Below are 13,510 nucleotides of genomic sequence, written 5' to 3'. Positions count from 1 at the left end.
CTGGTTGTAATGTTGGTCGGCAAAGTCAGACTTTTTTTTATATGCTGCTTTTTACAACACATTTTGTCACAAAACAGCTTTACAAACATATGGGTGCAGATTCCTAACAAGCAAACCGAAGGCAACAGTACAATGAAGAATTCCCTGGGCAGGAGAAGAAACCTTGGGAGGACCAAGACTCACCCATCCTCCACTGGGCAGGCCAGCTAGCACGTTGTGATGGAGCCTGGCAAACTATCATGTACTGAACAGCAACCTCAATGATCAACCTTTACGCATTTATTGCCTCTTGTAACAAGTTTCTGTTTATTTTTAACTTTGTCTGAGAGCTCTTTATGAGGTCTGGGCTCCAAGGAGCATTTGATCTCTCTTACAACATCTTTTCCATACAACTCTCTGAGCTTCTGCTTGGCTTATCGCAGTCTTATCACGGCTAAGAACCTGGAGCTAGAGGACAGGTAAGGGTGCTTGGAAGGTATAAAATACCTCACATTCAAACAACCCTTTTCCCGTTAATGACGCCAGGTTAGGTTTGACATTGGCTACAGCTGGGCTCATTCCTGTTTCTGGTCTAAAGCTTTTAAATCAGATGGAAAATTTCATGCGCCGTTACTGAAACTTGCTGTGATGTGTCCCAGGGTTTAGGGTGGCCAAAGGTCAGGTATCTGAAGTTCTAACAGGAGTGGTAGAGGAAGTGTCACAGTGACAGTCTCTCAGCTGTCAGGAATCTCAGGGAATGTCCAGTCACCATAGCGCTGGGTCCAAAGTTCCTAAAATGCGTGAGGCTGTCTTACACCCAACCCATTTCCAGAAGACAAACAAGAAATAATCATTGATGAGAAACACACAGCCTATGTTCTCGACACAACCCATTTTGACATTTGTGACAAGTTATGCAGACACTCCCTACAGAAGTTATTAGTAACATTATAGACTACATAGGTCACTCATCACACGCACAGCACATTTCAGATGGGCTTCAGCACGGTATAGCCCAAGCTGTAAAATAAACGCAGCCATAGATTATGGGTTTCCACACCAGCCTTTAAAGCCAGGAGCAGAAACAGGATGGCAAATACAGTTATAGTCATTATAATTCAGTTAGTATACAAGATGCAAATGCAGATCAATGAATCCAACCAGTTCAATATGGATGTTCAAACAAAAGGAATTTACTTTAACGAAAGTTGGGGTGGACAATCTAAAAGAAAATCAGTTGAGTGTTAAGCATACTGACCAATAATCTAATAAATAATTTCATAAATATAACGGTAGTAAAATATACAACAACATAGAGGTAGTTTTACTACTAGAAATCTGGATGCATGCAGAAGTCTGGGGTTTGATGCCTGTGTCAGGGCAAGTGCAAGAATCACTACCGGTGCCAATAAGAGTCCTTGGGCAAGATAAAAGAAGAAAACTGAGAACTGATCAGAACAGAGGGAACTGAACTTCCACAAGGCTGCATAACAGATCTGGGGAACTCCTACAAATTCCTGGGGATTCTCCAATCATAAGCGAAGCATGAGGCAGAAACGAGGATTACAACATCCAAGTACCTCCATGGGGTAAAGCATGTCCCTGAGAGTCAGTTGAATGACAAAAATAAGATCATGAGAATAGTTGGAAGCTGCTGACATGATGGGGCACTTCATCCATGATCCAAAACCAAAGACTGCATGCCAGCTGGAAGGAGCAAGGCAGCCAACAAAATGTAAGATCCACTGTGCAGGGTGAACCACGAAACATCAATAAATACAACCAAGACTGAGCTTACTGAAGGACAGCAGTATCACCAACCATGGCAGTACAAGATCAAGTACTAGGGTCAGTCAAAGCAGGGGTGCATCACACCAAACAAGACCAGTGATGAAAATTGTGCAAAGGAGTCTCTGAAACAAACCAGCACCTAGTAGCAGGACGCAAGCTAGATATAGTGGCAGGGATCATATACAGGGACATATGCAAGACATATGAGCTGCATGTCAAGTTCAAATTGGAGGAACTACAGAGCAAAGAAAAGACCTACAGTGTGAACAGGACAGCAAGCCGATGACTTTGAAAGTCAGGTAGCGAATCAGTAGCATTACGGGTCACAACCACAAGTGCCCCTTACACCACTTCTTTCAGTCCCTGGTATTTTCCCAACTTCTAATGTTCCATCACTTCGGACTGCCGCATGCATTACCGCTGCTGTTTTCTGCATCGCGTCCACTCTCAGCATATGTGGTTGGTTTGCTTGTGCTAGTGTTGTGGTTAAAGACAACTGACCTGCATGCAGAAAACTGGGGTTGGATCTCTGGGTCAGGCAATTAAAATTTTTTTTTTAAAAATCACTTAATGGCAAGAGTCCTAGTGCTATAGCTCCTCTACCTCTGAAACTTGAAAGCAAAAAGGGAGTTGTACTGGCTCAGATATCACCTGGAATAACAAGGTGTGTGAAATGTTGAGGAACCAGGACCAATCGATGGCAAGTGGGCTACTGGAACAAAGCATAGATTGATGGGGTTGGACAACATGGATCAAATTCCTGTATCACCCTCCCAGTGGGTTGTTTCATATTTATACAAAGGGAGAAACATCAATTGCATATTCCAGCCTTTGTGATATCAGTATTGGAAAGTCTAAAATTGTAAATACAAATTGGAAATGATGCATCAAGTACAGACCAGGGTATATTACATTTTTTTCTACATAAAATCACACAATCCTGACCCTTTAAAATGGACAAGATAATCTATGCATTAACAATGAGCAAGACTGGCCACGCTGCACTTGCTTTATCTGTGCTGTGTGGGGGAAGTTAGACTCATCATAACTACACCACTCTAATAATTAAGATTACTGTGCTTACTTTACATCAGTTCACCTTTGATAAGTAATCCCCAAGGTCAAAGTGCCAAAGGATCTCCACCACCCCCTACTGGAGCAGTGAGCTTTGGCGTCAGAAATAAAACTGCCGTCTGCCATGGCCGCAGTGGTCATAATAGAATAAAGCAAGCTGCCATGCATGCTTATTTTCTTTTATACAAACTGAAAAACCGCCAACTTGTCAAACTGGAAATATATGCACTTAAACCGTGTTTCCAGCACCATTGCATTTCTACTGTTAGATCACCATACGGCTTCATTATCTTCACTTCAGGAGTAATCTGCAATAATGTGTATAATGATCAGATTAAGGGCACAAGAGCAGAGGTCATGGAAGGTAGAACCTGAAAATCATTTAGGCTGAAAGGTTTTCATAACAAAAGGTTTTATTGGCTTAATCTAATGATATATAAAGTCATCTGACATGTACAGCCCTGTAGAGTCATGAAGAAAGAATCTGAAGATGAGGACGCATCTGCTACAAAACATTTGGTGCAACTGTGGTAATCAGGAAAAAAACTAAACAAAAACTTCATATCATGCATTTCAGCCAACAAAATCAAAGTGAAAAAAAAATAAAATCACACATTTTAGTGTTTTGTACATTATTGTAAACAGTCTTTTTAGAGATCATATAAAAACACATGGCAATAAACAAAAACATGGGGAGAACAGGAAACAAATTCATGAAATCGTAAGGGTCAAAACTACCATGAAACACTGTTCGGCATGGCTGCTCAACAGAGAAAGAAAGGGAAAAAAAACCCAAAACAAAACAGACCAACATGAACTATAATCGTAAACACAGGAGGCATTACATGATTATACAATGACTGATGTATACTACTACATTACCACTACATAGGCTACGTGAAACGCATGTCCCTGGGTTTTTTTTTTTCCGTTTGTACAGCGTTATGAGGTATATTAAGGTCAATTTATTCTTTTTGCCACCATTTTTCCTTTTCCTTTTTTTTCTTTAAAAGCAACGGGGAGTGCAGCATTCAGGCTTTGTCCGTCCCCCCACCCACTCGCCAACACTGGCACCAAGTCGGTGACTCCCAGTGTGATGTCAGGGAGCAGAGCCAGAGGCCACAGCTAGGCCTGATTCATGACAGATGGGGACAGTCGGAGCAGAGCAGAGGGAGACTCAAGAGGCTCACAAACCAGCCTTTGTTAACCTCACCTCTGACATAAAAGTCTCTCCTTACTCAGTCATTTCAGATTCATCTCAGCTAATAGCAATAACAATAATAAAGATTAAAAGATTCAGGTCCACCAATTTCGATGTGCATGTCTTAAAGGGTAAATGACTCAGAGGTTTCTCCAAGCGAGAACTTGCAAAGTTTTTGTCCATTGGGTGTCAGATTCGTAATTTTGCTCCGAGAGGTAGAACTCCAATTGCAGCTATTCACTCAAATCAGATTTAATACTTAAATACACTTTCAGCACTTTCACAAGAGAGGCCCTGAACTTAGACTCAAGGCTCCACAGCACAGGATATTTGTATGGCATCCGTTTCGACAGCATAACTAACCCAACTGAAGCATGCTAAAACCCCTCCCATCCCACTAACTCTAAAGAAAGTTTCAAATGCCCACATCCAAAAATTCAAACACCCCTTTTCATTACACACATACCAAAAAAACAAATAACCAAAAAAAAAAAAAAAAAAACAAACCCCAGCTTTTTCACCAAAAAGCTAATTTGTATCTGTAATTTAACAGTTTTTGTCTTCATTGGTTGAAAGTGCTAATTTGATTCCTTGAGAAATAATATAGAAAGGGATGAACGCCAACAAAAGTTGAACAAAAAGGGTATGAAAGTGTTCAACACACCCTGAGGCCATTTCGCAGTAGCTCTAAAGACACTACTTCAAAATATTTACATGCATGCACATAAGTTTGTATGACTACTCGCGACTTGTATGTGAATGCATGCACATATGTAAATTTATGTATGTAAGATTCTCTGTTCCTTACATCTGGCCCTTAGTGATTGAAGTCTCCAAGTGTTTTCACATTGACATCAAAAGTACCAGTCTCTGCATATGTACACGTAGTGGAAAAAGTCATCAGTGTGATCAGATGAAAATAGGCTATTTTGAGTCTCTCTCCTCAAGGAATTTCAAAAACAAAGATTCGCTGTAGTTTCAAAGTGTATTGTTTAAAAATAAAAAGAAGAGTGCAAGTTGCACCGAATTATTTAAAATGCCTTTTCCTGAGTAATACTTTCAGTTATTGTAACAGACATTAGGCTGAGATTTTTTGCCATTGAATACTGGGCAAGACCCTGACAATTGTTTTATTACTATAGATCATCTATTATTTTTTTAACTCTATGATTGCTAAAACACAGGGTTCGTGAAAAGTCAAGCCAGTCATTATCTACCATCTAGTTTTGTTGAACATTACACATCTACTCCTGAAATCCTCCACACTAATAAAACAAAAGACTAAAATACAATTAAAAACAAGAAGAAAATTAAAAAAAAAATTGCATTTGAGGTCTTGCAGACCTTCCCTGGTAGAGTCTTGTATTAACATTTAATGGCAGTGTAATAATTAATATTGTGTTTAAAAAATTTTTTTTAAAATAAGGGTAGGTTCTGCGGGGGGGGCACTGGGTAAGAGTCTGCATCCCACACTACGGGGTTAGGCTGGCTACCAAAACCTTTACCTGTAGCTTTGGCTTGTGGGCGTTTTGCTTCCTGAGCTAGCTGGCTCGCTGACGTCAGCTAACAGACTAGTATACCCTGAGAATTCCGACACGGAAGTCCGCGATATCCGGGGATCAGCATCCCCGACCCCAACCTGGGGGTCAGCGCTGTACGGCAGCGGGGTCCTGCGCCCCGATTTGAACTGGGAGCCAAAGGCCTGGGCGAAGTTCTCAATCTGGTATGTGGAGCGCACATCCACTTCCTTGGAGGGCTCCAAAGTCACCATATCAGGAGTTGGAGCCAGGGTGTAGATGGAGGAGCTGCTGCCAGCATCATTCCTGCAACCACCGTTGGCTGTGGCACTGGTATTCTTTGCTTGCTGCTTTTTTTGCCTGTTGGCGAGCTCCTGGGTGGCAAGAGGGTAGGGGGGGGAGGGAGGCTTATCCAGCTCTTGCGACGGGGTTAGCTGCTGGTGAGCAGGGGGCTCCAGGGCTGCCAAGTGGAACCCCTGCTGAGGGGAGGGTGAAGCATGTGATGGTGACGGGGAACTGACGAGCATGCTGAAGTGGGACTTTGGTAGAGCAGAGGAGGAGGAGGGGGCAATGGGAGAGGAGACGGACTGACCGAAGCTGCACTCCAGGGGAGAGGTGGTGTAGACATGCTTGTCGAGGAAGAGGGAGCTGGGGAAGGCGCCGCCAGGGCCAAGCGTGAAGCCGCCGCTGTGGCTGGTCCTCTCCAGGGTCTGCAGCAGGAACTTGGAATATTCACTCATGATCCCACTCTTGTCTCCAGATCCGCTCGAGGAGCCCTCGTCTGCGCCCAGCTCTGGCGTGGCGGATGTGGGGTGCAGCTCCACATGGTGCTGGTCAGAGAGATCGAAAGTCACATCCTGATGGGTACCGTCAGTTTTGTGCGAGTAGTGGTCCAGGAGGCTCTGCAGCACTTCGTCAGGAATGCCTGACTTGTCGTGCTTGCTGTCGACACTGACCAGCGGGGAGGTATCCAGCAGAGCCAACGTGGGCTCTCCAAGGCCACCCTGGATGACCGTCTGCTGAGGCTGCAAGTGGACTGAACCATAATCGGCCCCGCCGCCGCTGTTTGCTGCGTTTAGATATCTCCTCTTCTTCAGAAACTGCATGGCGTCGTCGTAATTGCTGCTGGTCCCCACCTGCTTCGACACGGAGGCACTCTGCAGGAGGCCCATGCCATCCATTCCGCTGGCCCCTGGCAGGTCCAGGGGTCCTGACTTGGGGCCCAGCAGCTTCTGCTCATGGGAATCTGAGCTGGAGCTGGCCTCTCCGATGGAGAGCAGGCCCTTGTCGGCAGCCTTGCGCCCACCTTTCTTGAAGACAAGCTTGGGGCCACTGGCGTGCTGGTTCTGCATGTTGCCGTCCACACCTGAGGAGGGCGCGGCGGAGCCAGAGGGAACATCCACAGCATAGTTCTGCAGGCTGAGCCCGTGGCTGCCTTCCCCTCCTCCTGTTTTCTTCCTGCGGCGCTCGCTCCCCTCTCCACTGTTCTTAGACTTGCCCTTTTTGCGTGGCGTGTTGGTGCTTCCCTGAGTGTGTAGGTAGCTGCCGTGGGCCAGTTCCTCATCTCCGAGGTCCAGCATCCCTGGGTCCAGGCCCTTCTTTATGGCTTCACCACAGGTTCTCTTGTGCTTCAGTAATCGGTCAGTACGAGAGAAATACTGCAGCCAGAGAAGAACAGCAAAAAATGTGAAGCAAGCTATAAAATACCCTGAAATTGCAAGAATACACAGCATATTCTTGCATAAAGTCCAAGAAGTAAAAATGGATGTAACCTACATTTTCCGAAGGGCTGCAAATGAGCTCATTCTCACCTGTTGGCAGGTATCACATTTATATGGCTTTTCTCCACTGTGTGTCCTCTTGTGCCGCTCCATGTGATACTTCTGAATGAAGCGCATGTTACACTGGTCACAGCTGAATGGCTTTTCCCCTGTTAAGATCAATACGGGAAAAATCAATACAGATTTGATCTTAGCCTAGAAATACATCACCTTATCTAAATCCCGTCCCCAGTGTCTAGCATCTAACTCTCAGATCAGTACTTCCACAGAGAAATCCATTTTTAATGCTTCAACTGATTTGACAACCCTCTATGTACACAAAGGTACCCCTCTGATAAATATGTGCTGGTTTAGAACTCACCACTGTGGATCTTCTCATGTCGCTGGAGCAGATACTTCTGGATGAAGCTCATGTTACACTGACTGCACCTGAAAGGCCTCTCACCTGTGCAGTCAAAAATGAAAAAGGCCAACACCCACCCCACATTAATGGAACATCCCACTTTTAAAGCACAGTCTCAGGCTGCCTTCATATTGGACCGTTGTTGGTTAACAGAGGCGATCTTTACTAATTATTTTCACCGGGAGCAATGCTAATCATCTCGTTTCAGGTGACCCGAATTGAAAAACAACTGCGTGGCCTACATCATGTGTGCATAAATAAGACGACGGGCCTTTGTTAAAAATGGCTTATTACAGTGACGGATCATCCCAACCATAAACAAATATAGAAGCCTCAGAGGAGAGCTGGCAGCAAACATCTCTCACCTGTGTGGATGAGAACATGCCTGCGCAGGTGATATGAGCTGCGGAAGGCGGCGTTGCAGTGTTCACATATGTGTGGTTTGGAACTCGGGGAGAGGGGGCCTCCGTCCCCATCCAGCATCAGTGACTGAGTAACAGTGGGAACCATTCAATCACCACCATGTCATAACCTTTTTATAAAACCTCTAGCTCAAAGCCCAAGCATCAGGTAATGAGTCACTTAAATTTTCTAATTTTTGGTATTTACTACACAAAAACACAGTAAAGGAATTCTAGAAAATATACTTAAAATGTGAAGGAAAAAAACTGCACTTCATTGTTGGCCATTCCTTTGGACTAACCCTCCCAAGATATTAAAAATAAAAGAATGCTTGTACTTTAATCCAAAGAAAGTTCAAAGTGAGTGAGTGTGGTAATAAGAGATGTAAAATATTCAAAATTGTGCCGAATTACACAAAGTTTCCAGAAGGACAGAGGTCCTTTGTCAGCTTTGCAAGAATAGTGCATCTGAATTTGTACGAGGACAAACCAGTTAATAGTAGGAAACGTGGATGTTCACATCATAACATTCAACCCATGGATTGAAAGGTTCAAACCCTGTAGTGTAGTACTTTATTTCCCTAATTTCATTGCTGCCATACTGACTTCAATGTCTGCATCATCATCATTGTTACAGCAGCAATAAAAATTAGAAAACTTGGACAGCTGATGAAGGACCTCTGTTTGAAATGTTCTCTGGAAACTGTGTAGATTAATATCATTTTGACACACAAAAAAATAAAAATAAATAAATATCTCGCTAGCTCACAACCTGAAGTTCCTGCTTGGAAAGACACATATATACTCAACACTACAACCTTATCAAGAGCCGAGTGATGAAATGAGAGTGTAACCGGAGCACCTTGGTAGAATCCCCTCGCTTCCTCCTGGTTTTGCCTTCTGGTCCTTCTCCATTTGCCCTCCTTCCTCTTCTGTGTGATGAGTCTTTTGGGTCTTTCCCCAGTCTTCCTGGGAACTACCAACACCACAAAAATCATTCAAATGAAAACTTTTGAAAGTCACACACAAATTTCCTTAAGAAGTACTCAAAACACTGATGGTCTGTTATGCACCTGTACACCTGATAAACACAGCATTCAGTATGCGTGCACGAGCACACACAGCTATACACTTCCAAAAGTAGAATACCCGTCGCATTCAGTGCTGTTTTAAGCTTACATTGCTAAGGCTGATGTCATGTAGAAGCATGTTCTGGTGGTTGCCCATGGAAACGTCGAGCATATCTGTGCCCTTTCCCCCTCCTCCGGAGCCCGTCTCTGGGCCAGCTCCATACAAAGGCAGGCGGTAGTCGAACTCGCTTAATTTCTCCTGCTTTATACCCATGCTGTGGAGGAAGCCGGCACCGTGCTCTGGCGAATCTCTCTCCTTCTTCAGGATCATTTCTTGGGGCAGGTCTGCCACCACCGACTGGGAGGTGAGCCGTGCAAAGCTGGTGACTGGCGGCAAGTGGCTGAACATGATCATGCTGGGGGGGAAATTGGGGTCCATGCCACCGTTGCGCAGAAACTCATTGCCAAGCTTGTCCTGGATAATGCTCATGGTCGCTTCCTCAAGAGGGCAATGTTCTCGTCTTTTTAGCTGAGTGATGCGCTGCAAACAGAAATAATGAACAAGGAACGTCTTAGTTTTTAAGAAAATGTTACACAGGGGAGTGCTCATAAATGATTTTATTTGTACATAATGTCTAACTACATGGAAATGTTTCATTTTCCAGTGAGATATTGCAAGTTTCCAGTTATGCAACATTAATTTAAAAATTTTAAATAATCCATAAAGAATAAAGTGCCATACTAATACCAAACTGCATACTATGCTATTCACTGAGCTAGTGTTTTATAATTGCTGGTTCAAATAAATTGGGTTTACTACACTGTTGTGCATTATGGCTCTAGCAGAATGATTGCTGATCCTAGGAAACTTGCATTAGGCCTTCACACCAATGACACAAAATAACAAGCTATAAAACATGCCTTGGTACTGTCGCAGTCCTACACCGCCGTTTGAAAACTAGCATTTAGGTCAAAAGCAATTATTAAAGCTCAATGAAATCAAGGTCATAGCTGCGCATGGTGATAATTTCTATCTCTACGTAACACTGAAGATTAAAGACTACTCATGAGAGCGTCCCTCTCTCCTCCTTACATAGCTCTGTCTAAATAAGATATTGAAACCGCAAGAACAATTAACATAAAAAAGGTCTAGGATCTGAAGAGCAAGGACTGGTCAGAACAGAGCGACTTGTTTTCTGCATTTGGAACCACAAAGGAATCGAGATGGCGTTTCATCTCAAACTGTAATTCAATGCGGCAGCAGTTAGTTTTTTAGGTCAAAGAGACTGATTAGTTCTCACTGCGACAGATAGCCACAAATTTCATGAAATAAAATTAAGTTATCTAACCTAGCTATCTTCTGATAGGCAACGTTAGCTAGCAAACAAGAAAACGAAAGCCAGTGGCTAGCCTTTGCTAATCTGACCCGCTAGGCTGCTCTCAATGCTGGCATTCAATTTGATCTTTCCATAAACAATGAACAGCATAAGCATTAAAAAACAGTACTTGGTGGCTAGTTAGTCGAAGCTACGTTTAACTGCGCGACGCAGTCTATGGACGCCGCCGCAGGACAAATGAACTGGAACATTGTCTGGAGAAAAAAAAAGCCTACTACTCCCAACAAGCTAGCTAGCTGCTTAACAAATAAATCACTTTTAATAACTGCCTATGTAGTTACTCAGCTATGTGCCTAGCTAACAAACCTTTAACAGGAAAACGAAACAAACATTCAAATTAAAGCATTAAAGATACGTTGGATTCAAATATTTTAGCTAGGTAACTAGCCAAGGGTAGCTAAGGGAACTAAAAGAAAAAAGGGCTAGCTAGTTAAGTTAGCTTAGCTATTTCCCAGGGCCTAGTATTACTTCAGCCAAACATGGAGGCATCCACCTCGCCAATCTCAGCCAAAACACTACACTCGCATTTAAACCAGTCCTAGGGGACATCATATTTAAAAAGCACAGCGACTTGCCATCCGAGTACTCATCGTTACCGCTACCACCCTGCGATGGCCAGTTAGCGAGCGTCAGTTACTAGCCAAGCACACGCTAGCTCTCTTAGCCCGTTTGAATTCCAGTGAAAAGGACAGTTGGCTAGCATTAGGCAGCTCGCTAACCACAACCGGTTAATTATAGCCCTTTAATGGCAAACGACTACCTCAAGGCAGCATTTCAGCGACTCGCCATCAACGTTACTGGTGTCGAAGACTTTCTACGGTTCACTTTGAAAACGGCAGTCATTTAAGGTCGCCACTGAGACGAGTCTACACGTCGGAGGGCTAAGCTAACCAGTTAGCATCCGCGAGCCCGGATGAAACAATGATGCTCTTTCGCCCGAGCGGCTGCGGTTGCATCTTTTGACGCGACTACGACGCGTAATTCGAAGTCTTTCAACGTTTCGAGACGGGAAAAAACGGCTCAAAGCAATACCGCTCACCTGTACATGTCCACAGCGGATTCTCGACGTCCGAATGAACACCAACGCGCGACTCTTCAGACGTTTACTGCCAAAACATTGTTCTCTTGCAGCTGTTGCCCTCGTCCATCTTGTCTCCACGCGGGGAATTGTGGGTCCACGGGACGGGTCGTGAGAAGAGACAGCCGAGCCACGCGCTGAACAGAGTTGTGCACTGCAGCTTCCAGTAACCAAATATTGATTAGTTTTCTCCCAGAAGATTTTTTATTTATTTACATTTTTTTAAAATGTTTTATTTTCATTCCTTTGCATTTTTGTGTTTATTGTTATATACTATTTTAGGCTGGCTGTAAAATTCGAACATATAAGCATACGTATTAATACATCGGGATGTAGCTGGCTCATCTCCAAAATTAATGCTCGACCTTGGCAGGGCTCAAGGACACACAGGGATGCAAATATTTTTCTGCACGTGTCAAAAAGAGTAAATCAGAACGTATTCCTTTTCTGCTTTAAGCAATAGCAAAACAATATAATATGTATATTATTATTGTAAATATAACATTTCAAGAAGGTCAGAGATATGGTGCAAGAAACACAGTGAATGAAGTGAAAGCACAGCTTTATTGAGTCCTAATAAAGAAATGCACTGTTATTGTTTTAGCAGAAGTCGACTATAGGATAACTTGATCCAGGTTTAAATTCTATCGCTTTTAAGATTAAGACTGGTAAATAATTCTTAGAATGTACATTCATTTGGAGCTTAACTGACAAACCAGGGCAAGTAAGATGTGAGAAGGAAGAACGTTAACTGCATAAAACCTCTCTTGCTTAGCCATGCCAGAGAATATGTTTCTTTGTTTTCTTAGTTTGAAAAGACCTTAATATTGATCATAGGAGACTTAAGAGTATGACCGCAAGACCTCAAATATCCACTTTAGTGATATTCTGGCATACAAAGCCCAATATTGACAAAAAATACTCATCCAAAACCAGTAAGATCAAGATAAAATGAACTTCCTGAAATTGTATTTATTCAAGAAACTTTACTGATCTCTGAGGAACATATGGGAGAAAAGTGACATGTAAAATTTGACAAGACCAGAAGAAGACCAGACCAAATTTTTCAAAAGATGTTTAACCTTGAATCCTAGCACCCTAAACCTCTTAGACAGCACATAGAATTATATGGCAAATAGAGCCATTAGCCCTTCTGTTTCCATACATAGTTTGTCAATCATATTCTAATTCATGATTGTTCGGTTTCTGAGCAAAGGAATTTGAGATCAGCTAACACAAACTCTATATGGCACCAGACAGGCTGCAATCTCTATGAGCTATATCTAATAAATAATAATATATATATATATATATATTTTTTTTTTTTTTAACAAAGTGGGTGGTGAGTTTATTTTAATACAAACATCCTGTTATTCGCTTATTGAAACTAGGAGTCACTACAGATGTCACAAGCAATTTTAGATCTGCCGTGTGTTTAAAACCGGCTCAGACACCACATGGCATGAACAAACCTAGGACAGCATCTGCTTCCAACTACCTGGATGAACTGTGAAAATGCTTGAATCACTAAAAACAACAACTGGAGAAAGACTTTCTCTAAAGTCACCTCACTTAAGAGCACAGAGATGCCTGATGACTCATGGTCAAGCTGTTTAGAAGGGTAAACATGGCCATGCTGTGGACTGCTCTCCTGACATGGCCTAACCACAGCAGTATTTCTTTATTTCAGTATTTTTTATATAATGTGCAACATAGAGTCTCAAAGTTTGCTTTCTCCTGGTTCCCCCCCACCCCTGTTTTCTAGGCAGACTCTTGTACCTTTAATTATTACAGGTGTATATTCAATTCAGATCAATT

At 42.9% G+C, this 13,510-nt stretch overlaps 1 protein-coding gene across 1 annotated transcript; it reads right to left on the bottom strand.

Annotated features, from left to right (window-relative positions):
- Positions 1-3,237: 3,237 nt before the first annotated feature.
- On the bottom strand, positions 3,238-11,770 carry znf281b (zinc finger protein 281b). Its single transcript, XM_027013505.2, has 7 exons — positions 11,654-11,770; positions 9,327-9,758; positions 9,010-9,123; positions 8,112-8,235; positions 7,705-7,788; positions 7,374-7,492; positions 3,238-7,220 (listed from the first exon to the last, which is right to left on the bottom strand). The coding sequence occupies exons 2-7, from the start codon at positions 9,705-9,707 to the stop codon at positions 5,547-5,549; spliced, it is 2,496 nt and encodes an 831-aa protein (XP_026869306.2). The 5' UTR covers positions 9,708-9,758; positions 11,654-11,770; the 3' UTR covers positions 3,238-5,546.
- Between the last annotated feature and the right edge of the window lie 1,740 nt (positions 11,771-13,510).

This window comes from Electrophorus electricus, chromosome 14 (genome assembly GCF_013358815.1).
Source record: "Electrophorus electricus isolate fEleEle1 chromosome 14, fEleEle1.pri, whole genome shotgun sequence".
NCBI classification, from domain to species: Eukaryota; Metazoa; Chordata; class Actinopteri; order Gymnotiformes; family Gymnotidae; genus Electrophorus; species Electrophorus electricus.
The sequence above is the reverse complement of the archived record's forward strand: the minus strand, read 5'-3'. Positions and strand labels throughout refer to the sequence as shown.